Source organism: Meleagris gallopavo, chromosome 2, assembly GCF_905368555.1.
Source record: "Meleagris gallopavo chromosome 2, MGAL_WU_HG_1.1, whole genome shotgun sequence".
Taxonomy (NCBI): domain Eukaryota; kingdom Metazoa; phylum Chordata; class Aves; order Galliformes; family Phasianidae; genus Meleagris; species Meleagris gallopavo.
In genome coordinates, this window is record NC_139405.1 from 33,128,062 (window position 1) to 33,154,688 (window position 26,627).

A 26,627-nucleotide genomic window follows, 5' to 3' on the forward strand; every position below is an offset into this window, starting at 1 on the left:
TTAATCCCGAAATGGCAACTTCCATCTGTAATTGTGATGCTAACCTCTATAAACAATGTGTCATAATCTAATGAGCATCGTTGGGTTTTCTTCACTTGTCATATATTTCTGAGAAGCATTCTAAAATCTTCTTTTAAAGAAGATATTTACAAAAGTAACTGTATGCGTCTAGCATACTATTTTTTTTCTAAAGTATTTATTAAGCTAAATATCTCAATCAGTTATTGATGTGTGGACTGAGGGATACAACAGAATTAAACTAAAACAGGAAGTGATACTACAAAAACAGTACAATGCTTTTTACAACTAAACAATTTCTTGTCTTTTACAGTAATATCTCCTGACACCAGTGTATCAGTCTTCAGCTGGCAAGTGAATACATATGGTCAGGGAAAACCATCTACTTATTTGGGTGTATTTGACATTAACCGCTGGTATCATGCTCAAATGCCAGATTCACTAAGGTATGCTTTTACTGAGTTGTTTTCAGTGTTCTTACAAATAACTTATTTGAACGTTGATGTTGAACTTATGCGTTTGCTTCCCTAAAGGCCAGAAGAATTCCTTCATAATTGCCCCTATTTTGCTTTATGGTCTCTGGATGCTGTAACAAGTGTGACTTTTCCAAACCTCATTTTGGATGTTCTGGTACATGAGCGGAGTTTAAGTCGTGGACTTCCTCCTTCTTATCCACCGCCTGAGCAGTTTTTTAATCCAAGCACCTATAATTTTGGTAGGTATATCACTGCTTTTAATAAAAGTTTCAGAATTGAGGTCAAGTGTCATTTATTAGTTCTCTTGTTCTCTTGTTTGTTTTAAAAGCAAACAAACAAACCAAACCAAGACTCAACTATTATCAGTTTACCAACAAAGTAATTAATCTTCTAAAATACACCAGCCATTTTTGGGTTCTAGTGCATTTATAATGTAGTCTGTGAAGTGATGATGGTTATAAAATGAAATGACTTTAAACTGAAGGTTTTCCACACAGCAACACTAGAGAAAAAATTTGTACGTACAATGAGGATATTTTCAAGAAGTTTATAAGTGACTTGGCAAAAAAAAAAAAAGTTATTGACTAGTATCTTGCTATGTTAAAAATGTAGTCTAGCCATAATGTGATGTTGAGTCTATAGAGTTTTAACAAACATTCTTTGTTTCTGCAGATGGTACGTGCTTGCTGAACTCTGGAGTAGTTCACATGACTTGCACTGGCTTCCAGAAGGAGGTGATCTTTTATCATATCTTCATTGAGAATGTCAAGAAGTGTACATTTTTTTAAGTTTTCTGTTGCACTGCTTTCAGTGTAAGAGGATATTTTATGCTCATCCTGCCCATCTACTTGCATAAACTACATCTTTCCAGTTTTAAGCAAATGTTTATGTTTGAAGTCCACTTTGGGGACTGTAAAACTTCGATTGACTCCTGCTGAGCATGGTGGATCTGGGTGTATTGAGAGTAATACAGTGTTCCTTTAGTAACAAAGAACACAGTTCATCTAGGAACAAGAACAAAGTGTTGTAGAGGTTAGGGAAAACTGTTGCTTCTTGGTGATAAATCTTTCAAGTGATGAGTCAGGATATTTCTCCGTGATTAAATTTTTGAAACAGGAAGACAGAGAATAGAGAAAGTGTGTGTGTGTGTAGAGAGAGAGAGAAAGATATATATTAAATTTTAGGAATAAATGACTTTTTCTCCTGTACTTGGCCAAATTATAGCTGAGTCACCACACATAAGTAAGAAATGATGAGATTTTTTTTGGCTCATTACGTTTTTCCAGCATAAGTAGTTGTGTATTTCATTGCACACCATTAAATATTTAACACCTGTCCTACTTCAGTACAATCAACCATAGCATTAATCTCCCCAAATGTTATTTACAATTGTCTAAAAGCTAGAGTGTTTTTATAGGATGTATTTTACTGCAGTGGAAATGCCAGCATGTAAACAGAGAAAGTAGGAAATACCTAGTTGAAATAATGGTACAGGCAGATATTTTATTTTATAGGATTTTTATAAACTCTTGAGTTTTTGTCTGTCATCTTAAAGTCTGCTTAGTAATACTTAGTGAGATTGCTAACCTAAAGTGTATTACTGATGCAATCTTTGTGACAGTTTGTCAACATTGTAATTTCTTTTTTTCAGAGATTATTCAGAATATTATTATGTGATGGAATAAAAATAATGCCATCTTTTAATCCTTGTTTTTTATTGCTGTTTCAGACCTTGAATTTTTTAAAGAAGTCTGGTCCTTCAATAAGTGAAGCCATTTGCGATAGCTACAATAGATGTCTTGTAGCTGGCTTGCTGTCTCCAAGACTAGTTGATGTCCAGCCATCCAGTCTGAGTCAGGTGAGCACATATCAAGAATCCAGGGGGGAGTATATCTTTGTTCTCTGACAGGACTGTAGAAACTGTAAGACATGATATCTTGACACCCACTGCTTCTTACCTGCTTTATCCTACCATAGCATCTTCGTAGGTTTTTGTTTTGTAGTACAGTAACAGAACTTTGTCATCTGAAGAGCTTCCTAAGAGAGGGAGCATTTGTAATGTACAGCCCATTTTCATCCAAGCTGTCTAGCTGATCTGCTGCTCATCTAATGGTGGAGCAATTAACGGACAAGGGATAGCATTCCCACTGCTCTCATATTTCTATCTCTAGGATTCTTCTCCAGGTTTGAGGAAATAACACTGGGACAAAAAACTCCTTTACACAGTTTAGCAGCTAAAGGAAATTTCTCAGCAAGTTAATGTGGCCATTAGACTATTCCTTTTGCATTGGATTAGAGTTTTGTGTAGAAGTATTGTTTGTTCTGTTTCCTTGTTCCAAACAGTTCTGAGAAAAAAAATGGGAATATCCCATGTTTATTCTAGTGTACAGAGGTTTCTTTGAAGTTAATGATTTTACCTAGGGGAAAGGATATTTTCAGTGTGTTCGAAACAATCATGGAAATCAGGAGTAAATTCATTAAAATGATGCAAAGGATCATTTCACGTGGAAGTATCAGTACTCTAGCTGGAATAATTTATCCTTTAATATTCTGTGGCTGTGCATAGCTCTTATCCTCTTAAAGGATTGTCACTACATTGTTGTACAATCTTTGAAGAATTTAAAATCTAAATCTGTTACAGTTTAAATGTTTCAATTATTTTCTATAATTTTTGAAAACTATAACAATGTTTTGATGTTGGAACTGCTTCGTGTCTTCATAATCTAGAAAGCAGGCTGACTTCAGTTTCACTATTTCTCATGCAAATGTTGCATATTTGTATTTGTTTTGTCCCCATCATACTTTCCTGATGGAAAACTTCTGTGCACAAAATGTACGCTGGGTATTAGCAGGGGCTGTTACTGAAAATAGTTAACTGGAGCTCAGTAAATTAACTTTATAGCATAGACACATGCAGATAAAGGTGAGAATTAGCCTTTAGTAAGATGAAACATCAGAGGACGAGTTAATGTGTTTGTCAGACCAATGAGCCTGTGATTCAAATTAAGGCATGTGGAATTAGTTGAGTTCGTGCTACATGACTTTTTGGTGTCTGTATGACAGTTTTCATAGAAAGAAATGCTTACTGTTGATGGTTCAGACATTGAAAGTATGTAAGATTCTCATTTTATTTTGCCTCATGTTTAGGAGGAGCAGTTAGAAGCTGTATTGTCAGCTGCTGTTCAGACAAGTTCTTTAGAACTTCTGACTGGATACATTAAATATTGGACATCTGAAGGTAATAACTACTTATGGTGATTTTTGTTCTGTATTCTTGAGCTTGACATTGTTTACTCATTCCTTTTTCTTTTTCTTTTTTAAAGAGCAGCCAAGTTCTGCTGCCAGTTTACGGTTTGTTCTTGAGTGGACATGGAACAAAGTGATCTATACGAAAGATGAATTTGACCAAATCTGTGAGTAATACTGCAGGGATTTTGCAAATGTAAAATTACCCTTTCTAAATGAGCGTATTCAGCAATTTGCCTCTATGTGATAGTGCACACAGTTCTTCAAATGTACCTTGAAACTTATTTGAAATTGCTCTGTATGCTAATGATTTAATATGTATTCTGAAAAGGTATTCCGCTGTTCGATGGCTCTTGCAACTTCATTGATCCACAAACAATGCAGTCTCTTCAGCACTGTCAGTTACTTTTGAGCAACCTTAGCACAGTCTTAAACTGTTTTCTCACTGAAGCACGAGAGCTTACTGAAAAAGGTTTGTAATAGTATTACTAAATCTTTCATATGTCTTAGTAATTCTTCATTCAAGATGCTGTTGGGGTTGTAGTTGAGGAAACGAGAGCTTTTTTGGTTTGATGCTTGGAAGACAGACAAGTTTAGGTAGGAGAAAGGCTTAAGTTTGAGTGAGAAATTGTAAGTAGCACTTCATATGAATCTGTTCATGGAAGTGATTTGTTCTGGAGTGTGTGAAAGTATATAGGGGAAGTTACGTTCAGCAAGAAGATGCATAAGCAACTGGGTTGGAAATAGAACAGTTGAATATGGCAATACTAGAAATTATTCTTTACAGTTCTTAGCTAGCAACTTATTTGAGTGCAAGTACTGCATTATGATTGTAAAGGAAACAGTTGAGTAAGTTGTAAGAATAAGATAATTAAATTGGTACAGTTTCTTTTTTAATAGCATATTGAAAAAATGGAAAAGTTTCTTTTCTGTACTAAAAATCTGCCATATGAAAAGAAATGTTTTACAAGTGTATTCAACAGTTCAGTTTTGATCTTTTGAATATTTTTTTTAATTTTATTTTAAAGATTTAGTGGAGGTGGTGCTTTGCAAAGGGTTACTCTTATTGTGGTGATTGTGTTTTTTTTCTTTAACTAAGACAAATTTTTACCATATTATTTTTATACTTTCTGCTTAGTATGATGAAGGGAGGTTAATTAAAAAAAGAATTCTTGCATGTATTTTTCAGGTGTTACAGATTTGACAAATAAGCAGGTGGTAACTAGCCTCATTTCTTTGTATGCCCAAGTGGTCATCTGGTTCTGTCGATCCAGTCTCCTACCAGAGGGCTTAGGTAAGCTTTAGCTGCAATACATATCTAACAGTGATTCCTGTGAATGTGTACACATTGTAAATGTTTCTTTGCTAATAAGTAGTGTTATTTCAGTGACGATGCATGCTGAAGTTCTGTTGGTGAAATGAGTATTTTTATTTTTTTTTTTGCAAATGTGTAGCATGGGATAATGCAAGCAGTTTCTTTCCTTGTATGTTCTTTAAGAACAGCAAACAGCAATGAGTTTTTGACTTTAATGTTATTGACCCAAGTGATTCTTTAAGTACTTTGTAGTTTAAACAAGCTGCTGTTAAAACACCCAGCGAATACTGTTCTTGCAGTAAAAGCATTACCTGAAGGTTTTGAACTTTTTTATTGCTCGAGGGGAAAAAGCAAAGCATTGGAAATACTTTTTATTTTTGTGGGATACAGATTTCATTGTCAGCCTTAATAGTTTCAGAAATGTTCATGTTATATGTTTATTAAAAAAAAAAAACAAACAAAAAAAACCTCTTTTGAGGTCTTTTTTTTAATTGTGATCTTTGCTTTTGATAATGTTTTGAATTTGACGTTAATTGTAAAATTCAAATGACAGTGGAGACAAGAAGGAATTGTCTTGTGATTTCTGTTTTAGTAAGAAGAGAAACAAAGCTGGCTTCTTTCAAAGGCTTGCTTTTGCTTCTTGATGTTCAGATGTTATGATCTGTGCAATTTATTAGTTCTTTAATTGTTTTTTTTTTTTTCCCTTGATTGCCTGTAGATGATGATATGCATTTATCTAGGCCTTTCTACAATTATCCTCTGATTCAGAGCTACTATACCAGTCATCGACAGAAACTTGAGCGCTTATCAAGGTGAGATTTACTGGGGAACTCTGGAAAACTTCCAGTGTGGATTCAGAAGTGGTAGCGAATGGCATTTATATATAAACAATCGTATTTACTGTGCTAAACGCATTTGCCAGCAGTACCCAATTCAGTGATGCATTTGCTCTGTTGAATACAGAGGTTACTTTCCTGTGCTGTGGTCTGTATGTATTCCTCTGCTTAGTAGTGACTTTTAAGTGCATCTTACTTGACTTCTCAAGTAACTTACATGTAAACTGGTAAGGAACGTGAGCACACTTCATTTAGTATGTTTTTTTTGTTTGTTTGTTTTGCTTTTGATTGTTGGGAAAGTGAGAGAGCAGCATCAGTCAGTGATGCTTGTCTTTGAAGAATGTGATTTTAAAAGTTCACACATGCATAATTGTAATGGTATGTCTCCATAAACATAAATGCTGCTTGTGATGATACTGAAATTCTCCTGTATGTTCAGCTGTGCGTAAATGAGTTTTTCAGTAACAGAAGTGAAGCGCTGAAAACAAAAGGTGAAATTTCCATCAAGTTATCTCACAGTTGCTTTATTGGAACACTCCAATTTGAAGTATGAGATTAACATTAAAAAGAAGTTGTGGTGTTTCAATACTGTTAATTTTCCTCTTTTAGATAGTGTGAGTGATGATTTTTGGTACTTCCACAGTTTCTTCTGCATTGAAAGTAACGCAGGCAGGAACAGCCTGAAAATTAGAAGTTCATTGCAGATTTTGACTTAGTAGAAGAGCTTTTAGGATTTTTATTTAAGCTCCTGTAATAATTGAATGCAACCTAATGAAAATCTCTCAACTGGCTCAGAAATTTTCACATGTGTTTCAAGTGATGTTCACACCTCTATGTTTGTTGCTTTCTTTTCTTCAGTTGTATTTATTTTGGTGTTTTGGTTGAGGTGTTGGAATTAATGCTTGACTCTGTCCAAATCCTTGATACTTTTTTTTTTTTTTTTTTTCCAGAGGAAGATGGGATTCTGACTGCTTGATGATAGATGGAATGGTTTCCCAGTTAGGAGAACAAGCTGAGAAATTGTGGCAGAGGGATGAAGGAGGAACTGGGAAATACCCACCTGCTAGTTTACATGTGAGTGTTATATTCCTTTAAAAACAAAGCAAGAACAACAAACCACAAAAATAATAATAATAAACAAAAATAAGGAATCTAAGTATATAATTTATGGAGTGTGGCAGGGAGTTGGGTGTTCTTTGGTTGTTTTTTTTTTGTGAAAAGAAAATTTTTCATTTCAGGCACTGCTGGATCTCTATTTGTTAGAAAACATCGAAGAAAACTACAAGCATGCAATTGTATCCTTTGTAGTTACTTCTGTTACACCTTCAGTATATGCACATAAATGCTTTTAAGTGTTTATTGTGTACCTAATAATATTTTTAAATTTATGCTTGTGTAGATGAAAAGATTTTGTTTAGAATTAAGTGGTAATCAGAAGCAGTTTTATTTTTCCGTACTGTTGATTTTTTTTTTATTTTTCTTTCATACTTTATTGCAAAGCCTTTTCTGAGGAAACACACACTAGTGTTAAAGTGTATGTTAAAGATTAAAAAACTCTGGTTTTCATAAAACTGAAGTAGAATTTTTTAAAAGCAGCAAAAGCAAATGGCTACATTTTACCATGATGCAATATAAGTGCTGCTTCAGAGCCAAATGAGTTGTAGTAGTGCTGTATCAGTACCTGTTTTTTTCTGAAATCAGATCATTGTTTTTTTTCTATTTTTTTCCAGCACTGCTAACAGTGCTTGCTTTTGTTCTGCTCGAATTGCAGGCTCATAGAATAATAAATAGAGAAACAAGATTGGACAGAGACCTTATTTTTAAGCTGCTGACATACACAGAATTGTTTTGTTGCCCCATCAGACGGGGGGGGGAGCATAAAAAGGAAGGATGTTTAAAACTGGTGTACCTCAGAGATCCCTAATTAATGTATATCCCTAAAAATGTCAAGAGAAAATGACATTACGAGAAAATAATACTGTTTTAATTCCTTTTTTTTTTTTTTTTTTCCATTGGGAACTGATATGTGTTGTGAAATTTTATTTCGTTTTGCACGCACTGGAAATGAGGAAATAATACCAAGGAATTTATGAGCCCTGAGTGTTTAAATGCTTTAAATTTCCAGCTGGTAGCTCCACTGACTGAGGAGAGGTCTCAGTTTATAACTGGGGTTTTTAATTATCTGAAGTTAGCTTTTTTGAGAATATAGAAATCGAAGAGTATTTCTTTCTGATTATTTACTCAGAATGAGAGGTTTAAATCCTGGCTTTCTTTGAATTATAACAGCTTAAAAAGACAAGACTAACCCATTAACATTTTCTTCTTTCTAAAACTTAAATTCTTCATTATTATTTTTCTGAGTATATTGTGATAAATTCTTGGTCTTACAAATGTATTAGCCTTAATCATGTACTTGATATCAGACAATTTACTTACTGCTGGATATCATGCATTCCTTTCCAAATAAAACAGAAACTTCAATTGACTCCTTCCCAACTGTTTTTGCTATCCCCTGGGGTCTTGTGAAGCTTATTCAAGGCTTTTGGCTTCTGGATCACAATGATTTTGAAGTAAGTATGTTACTGCTTAATTAGGCATGTGTTACAATATGGAGCTGTAAACTGTGAAAAGATGTTTTCTTTTTGAAATTGGTGTTTAGCTAATAGCAGGTGATAAAAGATCATAAGATTTTTTTTTTTTATAACACTGTTAAAACATTTTCAGGGATGAATTGTGGTTTGAAATTTGATTTTAATTACTTTGGGAAGAAATTGATTTAAAAAAGAAATGAACTTTAATATTCTTTGATGTGTGAATTTTCAAAGCCATTTATTTAAGTCATTTTAGGTAGAACAGCTGAACGATTTCCCCTCAGAAATGATGTTTTAGGTATTTAAAGTGCTAAAACGGTCATGGTAACAGTAGTGTTTTAGGCAGAAGATTGCAAAAGTGACTTTTGAACTTAATTTGTGTTGTTTCTATTGCTGAAGTTTTTTTTTTTTTGTCATGATGTTAATAAAATCTATTAACTTTCAAGAGTAGCTATAAAAACTTACGTTTATATACAGATACTTGATTAACCTAGAAATGTGTTTTAAAACACTTTGTTCTCTATGGCTGGCTTTTTTGTGTGTGTAAATGCTTAAAAAGTCTGTTTACATTTCCTGTGTCAAGTATATCGTTAGTGCTAGTCATTGAAAATTACCTAACAGATTTGCCACTACTTAGGAAGCTTTTGAGTACTTTTATTATGAGTGAATATTACATATCTTAACAAACCTAATTTCTGACTTCTACAGAATTCATTGGCCCTTCTCTTTCATCCAGCTACAATCAAAACTGTGCAGTGGCAACATATGAGAATTATTCAATCCCTGATGTGCCAAGGAGAGCATAGGCGAGCCCTCAGATACATGCAGATGATGAAACCAGCAATGTCAAGCAGTAGTGAAGTGCAGCTTTTCCTCACTGTGTTACTGTCCAATAGGTAAAGAAATATATCCCACCATGTTAGTATTCAGTTATGATGGGAAGGTGCAGAAAAAGTGATATAAATCACTGTCACTTTTAAATTTTCAATACACAGCAATTTTGAGGCATCTTTTTGATTATTATTACTGTTTACATCTCAAAAATTAATTCCAGGTGTATGGTGGAGGCTTGGAGCCTATTGCAGAAACATTCCACTAAGTTAAATGTAGAGGAACTGTTAAAACACATGTATGAAATCTGCCAGGAGATGGGACTAATGGAAGACTTATTGAAACTACCTTTCACAGACACTGAACAAGTAAGTGTGGATGAGAAAGATATTTTAATCATCTCTTAGAAAAGAGAAGAGACAGAATCGTAATAGTTTTTTGAAATGTGTTTCTCATAGGAGTGTTTGGAGAAATTCTTACAGACCAACGGTGGTATTCAGAATCACGAATTTCTTTTAGTCCACCATCTGCAGCGTGCCAACTATATTCCAGCACTGCAGTTGAATCATTCAATGAAGATCAATCTTATGGTAAGCATAAAAGTTCCCTCCAAGGGCGCAAATTTATTTTACACATTGCTGTTTTTTATATTACTCCATAAAAATCCTGCTTTGTTGTTTTTTTTGTTGTTGTTCAGTGTTTATTAGAACATGATTTGAAATACTAGGAGTAAGTTTCTGAACCTTGAGTGCAAACCGAACCTAAAAGTTGAACAAAATATTTCAATTATCCAAAGCTACTTTGTGAACTTACAAGTTGTTACAGACCAATTAACTCCATTTAAGGTAATTCAAATCTGATTAATATAGGAAGTTTGTTCTGAAAATAATGCCTCCTTTTTTATCATGTTGGTCCACAATGTCAGAGTCGTGTGTTGGTGGCATGGCAGTAGACGTAGACCCTTCCCACCAATATTACTTTGTTTTGTTGCCATGTGACAAATGACAGCAGAGGGAGAATGTGATATAAAGGCAACTAACATGGGAGTATGAAGCAAAAGCGTGTCATCAGATTCTTCTCTGCATGAAAAACAACATTTATTGACGTTCATCAGTGCTTGCTGAACGTTTCTGGAGACCAACCAGTGGAGGTGAACTGAACAGTGAAAACTGAACTATTTGGGCAACGTTTTTCTAGAAGTAACATCATAGCAACTGTGAAACAGTAGGTCACCTCTGCAGATGCAGATTTCTGCAGTTGTGGCATGTGGACTCTAGTTTATTGCTGGCAAAAAATGTGTAGTTACTGGTGCTGACTGTTGAAAAACAATGTTCTGTAGCTGAGAATTTGATTTATCAAATGATATTATAGAACTCTTTATATCTGTTGATGTTCCCATGGAGGAAAAAAAAAAAAGTAGGTGGTGTTACTTTTGGAGCAACCTACATCTATCTATCCATATAGTTACATACTATATGGATGTATATAGTTACATACTATATGGATGTATATAGTTACATACTATATGGATGTATATAGTTACATACTATATGGATGTATATAGTTACATACTATATGGATGTATATAGTTACATACTATATGGATGTATATAGTTACATACTATATGGATGTATATAGTTACATACTATATGGATGTATATAGTTACATACTATATGGATGTATATAGTTACATACTATATGGATGTATATAGTTACATACTATATGGATGTATATAGTTACATACTATATGGATGTATATATATATTTTTTCTAATATATAACTAAGTTCAATTTCACTAGAGTCATGCATTACAAAAATCCAATTTTTACTTACTGAGCAGAATATTTTTGTTTGCTTAAACATTCATTGAGAAGGGATTTTAACCCCATGAAGAACTCCAGATTTCTGGAATCAAAGTTTTTCAATGAATAAAGCTTATAAGGTGATCTTAAAATTTTTAGGTCCTCCATTTGAACACATCCATACTTTTGGAAGGTGTGTTTAGATAGTTTTTTTTCTTGCTTGTTTTAGTACTGAAAACATTTTATCCAACGTAATTTATATTTGTTTTGTATATTCAATTACTTTTGGCGTTGATTTTTCTATTGTTATCGTGTTGTTTTATAAGCTATTTGAAAATTGAAGGTGACTGAGCTGCAATTAGGAAAAGGGTTGGTGGAGTACAAACATTGTTTTAATTTAAAGATGTAGACTCTGTTGTTAGGCTAGTCTGCCATCCACTTTCCTAAAAATAGGCAGAATTGATGTTTGCTGATGGATGTATTTGAATATCTCTGTAGATGAAACGTACCCACTAATTAGAGTAGCGTAGATTCTCTGCAGTGAACTTCTTGTAATTAGTTAGCTTTTTCCTTTGTTCTTTTATCAGAATGATCGTGATCCTCGTTTGAGAGAGAGAGCAGTTGCCAGAAACTCTATATTAGACCAATATGGCAAGATCCTTCCTAGAGTTCAAAGGAAGCTGGCTTTAGAGAGAGCCAAACCTTACCGTTTGCCTTCATCGGTTTTCAGAGAAGGTAACTTAGGGGGGAAAAGTATAACGAACAACTGACCACCACTCTGATTACGCAAGGATAATATTTTTTCCCTTTTCCTTTCCAGTCTCAAGACCAAAGCCCTTATCAACAGTAGCAAAACAAGTTAATGCTGGAAATGTGCATACAAGAGCAACTTTCATCAGTAATGTATTATCCAAAATTGGGGAAGTGTGGGTAGGAAATGAGCAGAAAAACAGTTTCTCACAATGTGATAGGTAAGAATCCTTTTAACAAAGTAGTCTTTAGCTACATGTTTGGGGCTGAGAGACAGAAATCTATTTGAGTTTTTTAGTATTTGAGTGGAAAGGTGGCCTAAGTAAAGCTTGCTTTGGCTGCTTTGGATATGCAAAGTACAACATTCAAGATTCAATACGTGATAAGTAATATTTGGCAAGAAGTTCTTCAGTTAAGATAGTCTTAATTATGCAAAAACGTATTTTTGCATTATGTTTAAATGTATTTACTGAATTTAAGATAAATGAAAAAAACTGCCATCAATCTGTTGTTGTACAGATTTTGATAGATGTGATTGTGTGAACAAATACTAATCTTTTACCATTTTGTGTCTGTGTTTTTGCATTGTATTAGCCTTTTTACTTTAAAAATAGCATTGTAAACAATTTAAAGGAGACTAATAGTTGTCAAATGATTTACTTGTAGGTGGCAAAGTCAATTCAAGTGAACTTGAATTCAGATACATTTGGACTGTAAGGGGAATGCAAGTAAATTATATTTTCCTTTTAATCCTAGTCCCAGAGTTGCAGAACCACCAGTCATAACACATCCTCTCCCTGATGCAGAGTTGCCTGATGCATTTGTTGGGACACCAATTACAAAACTTTCACAAAAATGTTCCAGGTATAGTGGATCCACAGAGTGAAGATTTGAAAGATATGAGGGTGGAAACAAGTATTATGCAGTCTGTGTTCTAAATATCAAAAGTAATTTCTGTTTTAGGTGCATTTTGTCTTAATAAGTAGCAAGTTAATAATTTTAGTATTACTGAATTACTATTTACCAGTAAAGTTAGTTAGTAATACCACATTTAAAATATCTTCGTAGTACAGTTGTCATGTGTAATTCTTGTGTTCTCAGACTTCTTCATCTCCATATAGTTGTGTCTGCTAAAAAATGAATGTAGGGACACAACTAAGTAGGGAATTTGAAGTGCAGATGAATTCTCTTTTGTCATGACACTTGTAAGTGTGAAATTGGATTTCTCTTGCCTCAGAGGCAATGAGTTAGGAAATCATGCCAATTATTTGGACCAGGGCTTGATACACTGCCCCAGCAGTGAGGATGCACTCGTATATCTTGTCCAATCTATATTCTGGTTATTTATTGTCTCAAATTTACTTTTATATTTATGGTTTAAAATGACATATCTTAACAGATTGCTGGATTTGGTAGTTCGTCCTGTTCCTTCATGTTCTCCAGCACAGAATGAAAGCTGGCAGTCACCATGCCTGCCTTCTACTTCATACGTGGAATCCAGTTCATTGAAATCGAACATACATGGTTCCAGCTCACAAAAAAAAATTTCAAGAGCTTCAGAGCTGAATTTACTGGAGACTCCTCTTGTGGTTAAGGTTGGTATTTAAAAAAAAATAAACAGTAACAACCCACAAACCAAAATAAAAACCTGTGAAATGTAAAATTTAACCACAGTATTTAACACAAACAGCATTGAACGCAAATTCTGAATTTCCATGTGATTATTCTTTACGGAGTGCTTTTAGAAAAAGTACATCAGTAAGTCTTGAGAAGGAAATTTAAAACTGGAAGTTTAGTTCTAACTTAATTGCAATATACATCTTGTCCAATAACTAATGAAATAGTTATTGCAGTGGAGAAAAGTAAGTTGAAGTTGGACTTTTCAATGTACATACTTACACGTGTGCTTCTCATTGTGCTTACTCATTAAGTGCTTCATAGCTCTGTTTGAATTGCCTGCTTGGAAGCCAGAGTGTATATGCTTCAGTTTCTTAATCCAGTTAAGTGAGTGGCAGCAGCTGTGGTTGTCTGCAGTTTTCTGTGATTCTGTGATTGTAGAAGAAGATGTAGAACTGGCATCGGGATGACATCACAGACAAGAAGACACTGAATTCTTGTTTCTTCAGGAATTTAGTGTGAAAGATAACATTCTACGTCTATATTAAAAAAGAAGCAAAGAAAGCAGCCTTTACCTTTAGAAAAAGAGAATATAGAGATGATATTTTGTCTTCTCTGCTTTTACAGATTGAGTTTTAGTTGAAATTAATGCTTTTGGCAAGTGAAGTCTTCCCTTTTAAAGATACAATTGATTTTACAATAACTTACTTCTTTTCATAGAGAGCTAAAGTTTTGGTGACATCATCTTCTGCTTCTGGTTTTGCTGGGTTCACTCCTCAGTCTATTCTCAGATCCAGCCTTCGCACCACACCCCTAGCAACTCCCTCAGCATCACCAGGACGATCTGTTACTCCTCCCCTACGAGCAAAGGAACCTAGAATATCTTTCAGGGATGTGAACTCTAATGCAAAATGGACTGTTGGGGTAAGCTGCTGTAAAATTTTTTTTTTTACTGTTAAAAGTTTTAGAGACTTTTATATAAAAGAATTTTATATAGATAAAGTTTGCCAAGACTTAGTATAATAAACAATTGAATTGGAAATCATGTTTCTGTATTTGTATTTAGTCAAAAGATTATGCTAGACTTTCAAGTACGTGACATTTTGGGAACATACTCGTAATAAATGCTAGTGGGCTTCACAGTTTTTACTTCTGTTGATAGGAGCTGTGGTTGTTCCAAATTGCTTGTTAACCTTCCTGTCATACCTCATCATGTACTGATTTGGGAAGAAAGTAAGAAATACTGATTGAGCCAGTCGTTCACTGACAAATTTTTTTTTTAAGCTTTGCAAATAAAGCACCTCTAAAAGCATGAGAAGGCATGAGTTGCATTTACTTTGTCTGCTTTTCTGAGAGACTGTGTTTACTTAAATTACTGTAATTTCCTGACAAAAAGAGCTTTACTGTTGCCCCAGTGTGTTCTTCAGCCCTCAAGTTCTCTTGGTTTGCACCAGGGCTGGTGTACTTGTAGCTGTTCAGAGTTCATCTGTCTAAAAGCTGCACCATTCTACTGTTCCCACAATTTTATTCTGTTGGCTTGATTCTCTGATGAAGCTTATCAGGCTGTTTCAGAAATAGTACCAAGATGAGGGACATGTGCTAGTATGGATGAGCTTTCCATACATGCATTAACAAATTGTCATTGTAATCTGTATTTTATTATCTTTAGTTACATTTTGTTGCCTGTTGTAAATAGGTACTCAGTTATAAAAGAAGTTTGTCTTCCTTTATAATGTTTTATTAACAGCAGCCAGATTAATTGGCTTGTTCCATGCAGCAGGCATACTACATTCTAAAATATACTAGCAACACGTATGGGTTGAAAACACAAGCACTAAAAAAGAAATCTTGTGATGCAATTTCTGGGTAGTTCCCTCTTCTTGAAAATAAAGTAGTGAGGCAGTGAACAGGATTGAGATGACATTAGAAGCAATCGTTTACAAGACTAGTTTGTTTCAGTTCTCCAGAGTTGTGGAAACTCAATAAGCAGTCAAAGGAACAGTCAGTTTTCACTCTTAGCTTTGAAAGCTAAGACAGTGCTAGAGAATGGGAAGTAATTTTGCTTAAGGTGACAGTTCTAAAACTTTTGTTCTTCTTTTCTTGTTTTGGCATAAAGCATGTATGTATTACTGACTTAACTTTTTTGGTTTTTTGTTTGTTTTTAAAAAGGTAACAGAAGATGAAAAAGCACAGTCTGGAGCTTCATCTGAGCATTGTCGTGGATTGGTGGAGGACAATTGGTCTGGAAGTAGAGATAAAGCGTCACTCTTTACTCTGAGCAATCCTGAGGATGACTGTGCTGAAATGGAAGAATCTTTAGAAAGCATTCCTGGAGATGGTATGGAGAAAATGGATGTCAGTAAAGAAAATAGTAATGTCTCTGTAAAGTCAGACCAGACTACTTTGGAGTATCATGATGCAAAATCACCTAGTGACTTTGAAGATGATGTCATTTTTATAGCTGCTAAACCAGCTAGTTCTTTCACTGAAGAACCTGCAGATTTTCAAGAACCAGCCAAAGAGAACAATGAAATAATTGAAGATAAACTTTTCCAGGTGGAGCATACAGATTCATCAGAACTAGGAAAAGAAACTGGTGTGTATCATCATATAACTTGAACTTTCTTTATTAATTTTTCAAATGCCTTCAGAACGTTAAATGACTGATGAGTGCAAGATTTGGTTCTGATGAGTGTTGAGAATGTATGTTGCTTGTGGCTGGCATTTCTTGTGTGTGCTTGCTGCTAAGATGCAGTAGTGATTTATGGGTGTTAAAGAGACAGAATTTGAAAACCTGATCTTCTCGCTCTATTGTAAGGGTACGTATATATGTGAAAGATATATATCTCTTTTATATATATGTATATCTTTATAGAGAAGAAATATATCTTTTTAATGGGAAGTTTAGTGTATAACTAGACTAGATAACTATGACTAGATGAATTTTTACTTCCTTGTTATTGTTCATTTAAATAGTTTCCTTCTGAAAACAAGTCTGCAAGTGTGTGCTTTAATTACAGCTGTGTGTATTCAGTTGACTGGCAAACAGCTTTTATAGCCTTTTCCAAGAGTATTTCAGTTGGCCTACAGTATTAACATCTGTCCAGGTTGTTTAGGATGTGTTCATGCAAGCAGATCTGCTGGCAGATTAGAAGGGGTGTAACTCACCAGCTGGTGAGTAGTGACAAATAACTGAGTGTGATGGCACTGAAGAATAACCTTGTAAAGAAACCGTCACTGCTGGACTGTAGTAGGAATATTCTTATACAATTTCAGTACTGTGGAAGTCTTAGAGGACAGTCTGCATGGCTCTTGTTTGCCCTGAGCTAGCAGATTATTCCAGGTGTGCATACTATCTGCTGATGTAATTTCTGGATCTTGAGGAAGCATGCAGTAGAAATGGGGGGGGTGGGGGGAGAAAAATTCTGGAATGGAATCTGTAAGGTAAAAACAGTTGAGTAAGCGTTTGAAATGACTTATCTCAACATTGCTGAAAGTATCCAAGGAGAAATAACAAACATAACCATTTAACTCTAAAAAGAAAAGATGTTTTCTGAAGTGATTACTTATTAGGTTAGTAATATATCAAGTTTAGTTCATGATCAAAATACCAATATCTTGTTGTTTTCTTGACATAAAATATGCAGCAGACTGTTCTTGTTTTACTGGAAGGAATTTAGATTTGTGCATTTGACCACTTGCTTGCAGCATGCACTATTGTGGATGAAATATGTAAAAGGCTCTCTTGAAATCACATCAACATTTTAGAAGTAACTGCTAAGTGAAACAGTGAAGTCATTCATCCATCTGTTTTTCCAGGATTTTTGGAAGAGACAACTCCTGAATGTCCTATCCTTCCCAAGGATGATAAATTGGTGTTTAAAGCTGCTGAGGCTGTTACTTCTTGGACTTCGAGAGAAGAGTAAGTTTATAAAATGCATCTTTGGTGTTGTACAGCATGTAACTGCTGACCTTCTTGTTTAAAATTGTGATGTTTGTATTGGCTCTTCCCTGTGTTATTGTGTATAACAGTTTCTTATTCCTTCCTATCTCTGAATATATATAATTTGGTATGACTAGCTCAAACCGACTGGTTGTCAGCTGTCATCCTTCTCAAATAGTTGCAGACCCCAAAGTATAATGATAAATACTTGATTCAGCAGAGCATGTAAACTTTTTCACACTCTGAGGATTACAGAATAGATACTGTGAACATACTGCATGAAAACTGAGTAGCTGATAAATAACACCTGAGATTCCTGTAACTTTAGCAGGTTTATTTTGGCCTTTGAATTCTTTCTGGCACTATTTTGTACACTTGAGCATTCAAAAAAAATAAGAGAGAGACTTAATTAACATCTACTTGTTTATGGAAAGGGAAACAGTTTCTTTACTTGGAATTGTTTATGAAGGGATGAAGAAGGAATGTCAGTAATAAAAAGAACCCTTAATTTCATGTGGTACCTTGGACTGGTAAAACTTTTATTCAGTTTGTCCTAAACATTTGATACAGTAGTTGTTCTTTCTGCAGAAGACAATTATGTAATTAAATTACATTACATTATTAAATTAAATTACATTATTTAATACAACTCTCTTATTATGGAACCAGTGTTAGCTGGAAAGACTGTTAAGTACCTCATTCACTACATAAAATGAATCACAAATTGGATGTAGGTATGTTGGACAAGGAATTTCGAGTTTTTGTTTACTCTGTTTTGAAACACTGAGAGAATATCCTGTTAAATCTTTTACATACCTGTTCTGAAGCTTTATAATGAATTTCTTTTCTTCTTTCTTGTTTTTTCTCCTGTTTATAAAGTGAAACAGTCCACGAGGAGCTTAAAATGTCCGCTACATCAGAAGAGAGAGAAACAGTGACTGTAAAAAATCCACAACTTTCTGAATTCCCAGAGGCAGACAGTGAATGTACGTATAGTGTGTTGGAGATGTTACGTGAGCTAAGGTAGCTAAATTGAAACTAAACGTGCAGTTTGTTCTAACACTGTGCGTCTCAGACTGAAATATCATTAAGATTCTTAGTGCTGATTTTCATTAACCTGTGTAGACAACACACTCCTCAAAGAAGGTTCTTGTAAAAACAACAAACAAACAAAACAACAACAACAAAAAAACACGTCAGTTTTACTGATCTTGAGAAAAGTGGTAAAAATATAAAATACCAGAAGGAGACCTTAGAGTTTCTTTTAATGCTATACAACACTTGTAATTTGTGTGCTATGGGACCTGCTTCTTGAGTTACTATATCAAAACAATAATGTATTTGCAGTATTAAGGCTGTCAGTGACTAGCTGTCAGTGTGCCTTTTGGCCACCCTTTCTTCTTTTCTTTTTCCCTAGATTTGGCAGCTCATTTCTCCTTCTCAATTTTATTTTTATTGTGGGACTGCTTTGTAGCTTTTGGAGAAAAATATGTTTTGGATACGCTTAGCACAATGGAGAAATCTATTGATTGTTCACACTCCCTCTGTTGCTTCCTGTTGATTAAACCTGTATGATTTATTTAATGTTTAAGTTAAAAAGACATCAATCTCTTTCAGCTGTGATAAGTATCCTTGACAGTGAGGATGTGGTCAGAACCTGTTCAGAAAATCGTCCTGAAGAAAGGCTTGTTGATGTACCTGAAGAGTGTAACCTAGAAAATGAAGCTGGAGTAAATGCTTCTTTTTCACAAGAGGAAATACATAATTCTAACAATCTTCCTAAAACTGAAGAAATTAATGTAAGTAAATAATTTTCCCATTTTCTACAAAGCAGAAAATGTTAGTAAATTTTAGGACTTTTTTTTTTTTTTAACAGTTGGAGGACACGCACGTGTGAACATCTTATCTTCTTTAGATGGTTAACTCAAGTTAACCTCACTGTGTAAGGACAGAGATCATGTTTCACATTTGTGTTTACTGGATACGTAACACAGAAGCGAACTTGTCAGGATTTGAGCTTTGAGAGCTGTAGTAATTAAACAAAACAAAAAACTTACCCCATTTTTCTTTTTTTATAAGCATATGTTCATTTGATTTACTGTAACTTAAATCAGGTGTGTCCAGCCTAAACCTGCAGGCTTACACGTGGCCCTGAACAGCTAGTAATGCGACCCCACAGGATCATACATTTCGAAAATTACTATGTGATTTGTAGTGGTATTTTTCATGAGTTGACTGTGCCCAGCTCAAGCATAGACAATGGAATGTTGTGGAAGGGAGGGCACAGTGCTGTGCTGACTCTGCCTCTCGTACCTATGACACACAGTCAGTAGAATCAAAACCCACGTTACACATTACAGACACTTGTGCTGCTTGGCGCGTAGAATGTAGTGACTGCCAGTAATAATATTTTAGCCTACCTTGGAATGTGTGTGTTTTGTTATTAAACAGATATGTTTTATTATTAAAATTGGGTTTGTGTTATTTCATAAAGTAGTTTAAGATGTTCACTGTGGAAAACATAGTAGTCAGGCGGTGCTGAAAAATTTTATAATTTAAATGAGTTAAATATGCTTCAAGGTGAGAAGTTGTCTGTGCTACGTCGCAAACCACAACAGCATTTGAAATGAAACTTAAATTATGTCAAACTCAAGTTATGGCAAATAATTGTAAGCATTTTGATACATTGGCTGAGCAGAGTCCTGTGAACAGGGAAAATATGCAACCTTACTTTCTATTTTGATGAAGGAATTTGAGAATAGGTTTCAAGTTTTCAAAAAATTATAGTCAGATTTTTTTCTTGAGTGTTTATGACTCCGTTTTCAGTCAACATAAAGACATTACCTGTGAAGTTTCATTTGAAAATTACAGGGTTGCAGTCAAACGTTCAACTCAAAGAAAAATGTGATCATGTCTCTAGTACTAGACTGTTGTAAGGGATATCAGAGAAAAAATGTCTCTCACTTCACAGCTCTGCCTTACTCATGTCATTGCTTTTTGGCAGTATGTGAATATCCTGTTTTCAAGGATGAATACAGGAAGGTAAAACAAGATCAAAAATCTCATGAGCACCTTGAGAACTCACTAAGAATTGCAACCACTTCCATCGAACTAGACAACTGATGCATTAGTTTCACAAAAATAAGGTTGAAGATCCCACTAGGTTTATGATTTGGTTTATGATCTTTTTATGTTTTAATACAAAGTATAAAAAATATAAAAATATTATTTAAAAAGCTTTGCTACTTGTACACATTAACTATATTATATATTTTATATGCTGCCCTATCAATTCCTCTTCAGTCAGTATAGCCAGGACAAGCCAAAAGATTGGACCCACATGACTTAAATGTTTCTTAGTTGACTTTAACGTTACATTTCATTTCTCTCTTTATTTTAGCAAGATATGTTGGGAAGGTCAGTTTTTCAATCCAGGGTACAATTTGCAAATGATCCAGGGTATCATTTACCAAAATGATGTGGGAACCTAAATTATTTTCAGAATGATTTAGGTGCTTGTCTTTTACTATTATTTTTTTTAATAAGCACAAAATTCACAGTAATGAGTTAATTTCATTGTCAAGATATTTCCAGCTACTTCAAAAAAATTATTTTAAAAATACATGTTTTGAATATCTAAACTTTGGTTAAATATGAATTTTAAAAGGTCACTCATGGATTGAAAATTAGACTAGAACTGGCAGTTGTCTGAGATTTTTACTGCTGTCCTTAGTTCAACTGGGGCTTGAGTTATTTGGATTTGTAGGATGTCTTCTACGTACCATACTGAATCTAGTGATAATTTCCTTTAGTATTATTCTCAGTATTCTCTTACATTTATTCTCAACATAAAAGTTTGAGTATTTCATATGGACCTAGAAGAAAATAATTTTACAGAACAGGGAACTACAGTAAATGGGATGGAGTTATTTAGAATATACATTTTTTTTTTTTTTTTTTTTTTTTTACAGAATCCCGTGATTCCTTGAAATGCAGGATCAAGTTTGCTGTGATATTTAGCCAGTTTGACTGAGGGATGAATTGTTATGAGCATAAGTGTTATGATAGCAATTTAACCTTTGGGGGCATAATTGTATTTTACGGTTAGATGCAAAGTATGATGATTATTGCCAACTTAGTGTACAACTGCTCCTTTTGCTTGTGAAGGGTGGCAAATTGTTAGTCATAAACCAAAATATCAGATGAAGTGATGGCCTACACTGAATGTTTGTGCTCTGTTCTTCAAATGTGTGAACTTTAGTGAAGAATACATTGTTTCTAACTTTCAGTGGTTGATTTAAAAGGAAAAAAACAGCATTTTACTGCCCTTAGTTTCATCTAGCTCAGTTTGAAGTTAGTCTGGTAATTAATAATGCATTAACGGACTTCTCTTTAACTTTAGGTTCTTGAAGAAGTTGCAGTCAAGGCACAAACCTCAGAAGAATCACCTGAAACATCTCCATGTAGTGAACTACATCCAACAGGCAATCTTCAATACAACTATGATACTATAGAGCAACAGTTTGCATATGATTTGCCTGATAACAAAGATGGTGAATGCTATGCAGTTGAAGGAGATGGAGAACTTTTTATATCGCAGAGTAATTTTACTTTAGTGTTGGAGGGAGAAGAAGGTGAAGGAGAGATGGGTGACCTTGCATTAGCAGATGCTTCTAAAGCAGCTGTTACAACAACAGATGAAAAACCTGTGAACAGTTTAGGAAGTACTGAAAATGAAGAACATGTTACAAATTCAGTGTCTACTGTAACTAGTGACCAGGAGTCTCAAAATATTGCAGAGTCACTCCCATATGTGCCTGAACCCATTAAGGTAGCTATTGCTGAGAACTTACTGGATGTAATCAAGGACACAAGAAGTAAAGAATTTACATCTGAAGTTGTGGAACAGTCTATTCATGAAAGCATAGGTAAAAAGGTAACTCGATTTCGGAAGTCGAAAACACCCTTGACAACTGTGCCAGAAGGAGCAGATGATGAAACCAGCATACATCAAGTAGAGTATGTTGTCACTCCTAGAACACGTGCAAGGAGACAGCTGAGTAGAACTCTAATTATTCCATCAGCAGATGACGAGCAAGTATTAAAGACAGACAAACAAGTTCTGTTTGGACTGTCCCCTCGAAGAAGTACCAGGCAAACAAAAGCGTCTGAGACTTCTAGTCTTGTGACAGTAGAAAATACTCAAGATGAGCAAATATCTGTGATCCCTGCTACCCCTAGGAGAAGAGGTAGGAAGCCCAAACAGACTAATCTAGAAAAAGTAGAAAGCAGCCAATCTGATGGGCAAATATTGTCCAGCAGTACACAGTCCATATCTGTTACTCCAAGACGATTAAGGAGAGCAAAGGAAGCTACATCTGAACTTTTGGAAGATGCTAATGAGGAAACGTCTCTTGCTGAAGGTACTGTTACTGCTTCTACTACTCCCAGAAGGACTAGAGGAGGAAAAACCTCAGCAGGAGATCAAGAAACTGGACAGAGTAGCACTGACCATAGGATAAAAATGGCAGTCAGTCCCAGTAGAGGTGCAAGAAAATTAAAAAGCAGTAGTTCACCACTTGTTGAAAATGCTATTATGGATCAAGAGCTACAGCCTAGTGACCAACTTCTTTTACCTGGGCCAACTAAAAGAGGCAGAAGAATTAAAATGAGTTCTTCAGATGTTTCTGAAAATTCTGACCTTGATCTGTCAAAATCATCACTTACTCAAACAGAGCTGAAACTTCCTATCACTCCCAGAAGAAGTGCTAGAAAGGCAGCACAGAATCTCTCTGCAGTCATGGAATCTGTCTCTGTTCGGGAAGACCTGCCTTCAGGTGGGGAAGTGGAAATCCTTGATACTCCTAGGAGAAGAACAAGGAAAGTTGCACAAGCTAAACCGGAAAAAACAGATACTATTGAAAAAACACCTGAGCAGCCAAATGAGCAGTTGACCACACCCAGGACTACAATAAGGTCAGGGTTTCGGGGCAGAAAGAGACAATTATCATCAATATTGGAGGAGAACACGAGGGAAGAAGTCTTCCCTGAAGGAACTGATGGCAGTCCTTTGCTGCTTACAGACATAAACACATCAGGATATGATGAGACATCAAGAACTGTAACAGGTCGTGTTAGAAGAAACAAATCTCATAAAACTAGCATGCATCAGGATCTGCCTGTTGAGGAAAATGAATCCTTTTTTTTCTCTCCTCCTCTCACAAAGCTGACAAAGAAATTCAAAGGTAGGTATAACATGTTCATGTGTAAAATATAGTGTATTGCTCAGCTATAAACAACATACATCATAATTACAAGTACAGCTTTGAGTTGTACAACTTGTAACTGTATAAAAGTAAAAATTTGGAAAGAGGAAAATAATCTTTTTACCTGAACTCTGTGCCTGGCTGGCTAGTTGTGGTGGAAAGAAGTGAGTTGAGGCTGAGTTTTGAGTGGCGTGAAGTCTAATTTGAATTTCTTGTCATTTGCTTAATTTCTATCAAATAACACAGGAGTTAATGTTATTTCCATCCCTTTCCCTCACAGTGGAGAAGTAGAGAAGACACACTTATAAATTGTGTTCAATTTTTATGCTAGAATGAGTGCATCTTTTTACAGACCAGTCAACTGTTTCTGCAGTTGTTGAAGTATACTTTGTTAGTGATTATCATAGAATCCTTGGAGTAGGAAGGGACCTCTAAAGGCCATCTAGTCCAACACCATCTAGTCCTGCGATGAACAGGCACATCTACAACTACATCTGGTTGCTAAGAGCCTGGTCTAGCCTGGTCTTGAGTGTCTACTGGAACAAGGCATCCACCACATCTCTGGGCAGCCTGTTCCAGTGTCTCACCATCTTCACTGTAGAAGACTCTTTCCTTATATCCGACATAAATCTACTCTCTTTAAGTTCCAAACCATTTCCTCTTGTCTTATCGTCACAGACTCTGCTGAAGAGACTGTCCCCTTCCTTTTTGTAGCTCCCCTTTAAATACCAAAGGGCCACTATCAGGACACCTCTGAGCCTTCTCCTTTTATATTAGACTGCATGAATAATTTTGTTTTGAAATGTTAGAATCATAAACTCATGGAATGGTTTGTGTTGGAAGGGACCTTTAAGGTCATCTAGTTCCAGCTCCCCTACTATATGCAGGGGAACCCCTCTCCAGACCAGGTGCTCAAAGCCCCAGTCAGCCTAGCCTGAAACACCTTCTGGATGATGACTCATTTATTCTTGTTCCACGATTCACTATAAAATAATGGATCCAAAGAGGCTGTTAAAAGGGAAAAGTACATTGACAGTGAATGTTTGTAAACTTGATTGGGCCCTTTATTTTAGGAAGCTATTGTACTGTTGATTTTCAGCTGTAATTTAACATCTCTTTACAGTGTATGTGCATGTTAACAATTCGTTGTTGTTTTAGCTGGAAAAGCAGACCAACATGTGCAGGATTTAGACCCAGACTTGTCTTCTCAATTTGTCTTTTCACCTCCTCTTTTGAGGTCAAGGAGGAAAAATGTGTCTAGTACTCCCCAAATAGTGGAAGAACTGGTGAGTAAAAACTGTAGTTGTGTCACAACTTTTACTTCTCAATGCCTTGTCTTTTTCCTTGCAAAACAACTAGGATGCTCTGAAAGTAATGCCTCCTACTTATTGCCATAGAAATTACAACAGATTCAGATAGCGTTATTGTTCCGTTTCTTAGAGCAAATTCACAGCTACAGAACATTGTTTGTCATCATAGTCACCACTTTAGCTACGCATTACTGCCAGCAATGAGTAAGAGCCTGCGTGCTGTGCTTATAAAAATTTGCTTCAGCAAAGGTGACTTGCTGTTGTCACTGTTGAAATGTGCCACCCACTGTTTCACTGTGCTTCTATCCACTGTTAGATTTCTGGAAACATTCAGCAAGCTTTGATGAATGTCAGTGGGTACCATTTTTTCCACATGGACGAATTCAGTGACACAATTTCACTTCATATGCTTTCATGTCAGATGTCATTCTGTCACACTGTCCCTTTGCTGTCATCTGTCACGTGGCAACAAAATGGAATGGAATATTGGTTGGAAGGTTCACCTTCTACTGACATGCCGTCGACAGCTGTCTCTGATCCAGTGGGCCAACATAATAAAACTGGAAACATTACTTTTGCAGCAGCCTTTATGTACCTAAAAAGAGTACTTTAATAAGCTAAACAAGTTTGTTGTTTTATGAAAACTAGCTACAAAAATTGATTTTGTATCTATGTAGGTTAAGAGCTAATAAGTGTTGCCTTAGCTTTAACAGAGGGCACAGTGACTTTATTTAAACTTAGGTGGTGTGTTACTTGTTAACTTCTGAATTTTAGGATGATTGAATAATTTGATATAGCAAGTTTATTTTTTCAGAGAAAAACTGTAATGCCTTTATAAATTGTAACTTTATAATAACTTCAGTAAACCTTCATTTGTATTCTTTAGAAGTGTAAGAATGCATTCATGTTAAAAACATTCTTGTTGCTTTAACGCAGGAGCTTCCAACTAAAGAAGAGGAGGAAATCAAATCCATAGAATCTGTGGGAAAACAAAAATTGAAGAGAGGTAGACCTGCAAGATCGAAAGTGAAGAAAGCAAGCAGGTACGTAATTATTTTTTGAACACTTACTTTCATTATGGTAGTGATTCAGCTGTTAGCCCCTAATTTCATCTACCCCATTTGGCTGTGTAGTTCTACCCTCACTTTAAGAGCCAGTCCAGCTTGCTGGTCTGATAGGCACATTTTTCCCCACTTAATGATTTTGTGTTCTAATGGTAATAGAAGAAGGGGATGGACAGCGGTAAAAAGTTACTCCCTGTGGTAACTCAGTGGTGTCCTTTTATGTCATCTGATTCCATCTTGAAAACCATACCCGTAAGGTCTTTAGTTCCTCATATAAGACAGGAAGGGGCCAGGTAGTGAATAAAGAGTATGTCTTGGTTCTGGACCTGTTTTTTTTTTTTTTTTTTTGCTTTCTTTTGGAAATAATTTATTTGAAGACAGTAAGCCTCTTAAAAGCCTGCAAAATCTCTAAAATCTCTCTCTTAAGAGTAATGACTAAGATTACATGACGCAGTGTGGTAAGGAATGGAAGCAAGAGTAAGCTTTTTAATGTACTACTTCTGCTTTAATCCAATCTACAAGGTAGTCTGCATATTAATTTGTTGGTATTTATTTTGT

The 26,627-nt window shown here is 35.2% G+C and overlaps 1 protein-coding gene across 4 annotated transcripts in view; it reads left to right on the forward strand.

The window, feature by feature from the left end:
- Window positions 1–26,627, forward strand: part of AHCTF1 (AT-hook containing transcription factor 1) — a 52,834-nt gene that overhangs the window by 24,799 nt on the left and 1,408 nt on the right. For all 4 annotated transcript variants that reach the window (XM_085219589.1, XM_085219590.1, XM_085219588.1 and 1 more), the window contains exons 9-35: window positions 332–464; window positions 552–733; window positions 1,167–1,228; window positions 2,224–2,352; window positions 3,642–3,732; window positions 3,818–3,907; window positions 4,072–4,212; window positions 4,930–5,034; window positions 5,774–5,867; window positions 6,842–6,965; window positions 7,130–7,186; window positions 8,315–8,461; window positions 9,191–9,378; window positions 9,537–9,681; window positions 9,772–9,903; window positions 11,707–11,854; window positions 11,940–12,090; window positions 12,626–12,733; window positions 13,269–13,464; window positions 14,207–14,410; window positions 15,656–16,082; window positions 17,306–17,408; window positions 18,309–18,415; window positions 19,047–19,228; window positions 21,832–23,674; window positions 24,854–24,981; window positions 25,942–26,048. In XM_085219589.1, coding sequence (XP_085075715.1) covers window positions 332–464; window positions 552–733; window positions 1,167–1,228; window positions 2,224–2,352; window positions 3,642–3,732; window positions 3,818–3,907; window positions 4,072–4,212; window positions 4,930–5,034; window positions 5,774–5,867; window positions 6,842–6,965; window positions 7,130–7,186; window positions 8,315–8,461; window positions 9,191–9,378; window positions 9,537–9,681; window positions 9,772–9,903; window positions 11,707–11,854; window positions 11,940–12,090; window positions 12,626–12,733; window positions 13,269–13,464; window positions 14,207–14,410; window positions 15,656–16,082; window positions 17,306–17,408; window positions 18,309–18,415; window positions 19,047–19,228; window positions 21,832–23,674; window positions 24,854–24,981; window positions 25,942–26,048 — 5,524 coding nt within the window. The remainder of the gene's footprint in view (window positions 1–331; window positions 465–551; window positions 734–1,166; window positions 1,229–2,223; window positions 2,353–3,641; window positions 3,733–3,817; window positions 3,908–4,071; window positions 4,213–4,929; window positions 5,035–5,773; window positions 5,868–6,841; window positions 6,966–7,129; window positions 7,187–8,314; window positions 8,462–9,190; window positions 9,379–9,536; window positions 9,682–9,771; window positions 9,904–11,706; window positions 11,855–11,939; window positions 12,091–12,625; window positions 12,734–13,268; window positions 13,465–14,206; window positions 14,411–15,655; window positions 16,083–17,305; window positions 17,409–18,308; window positions 18,416–19,046; window positions 19,229–21,831; window positions 23,675–24,853; window positions 24,982–25,941; window positions 26,049–26,627) is intronic.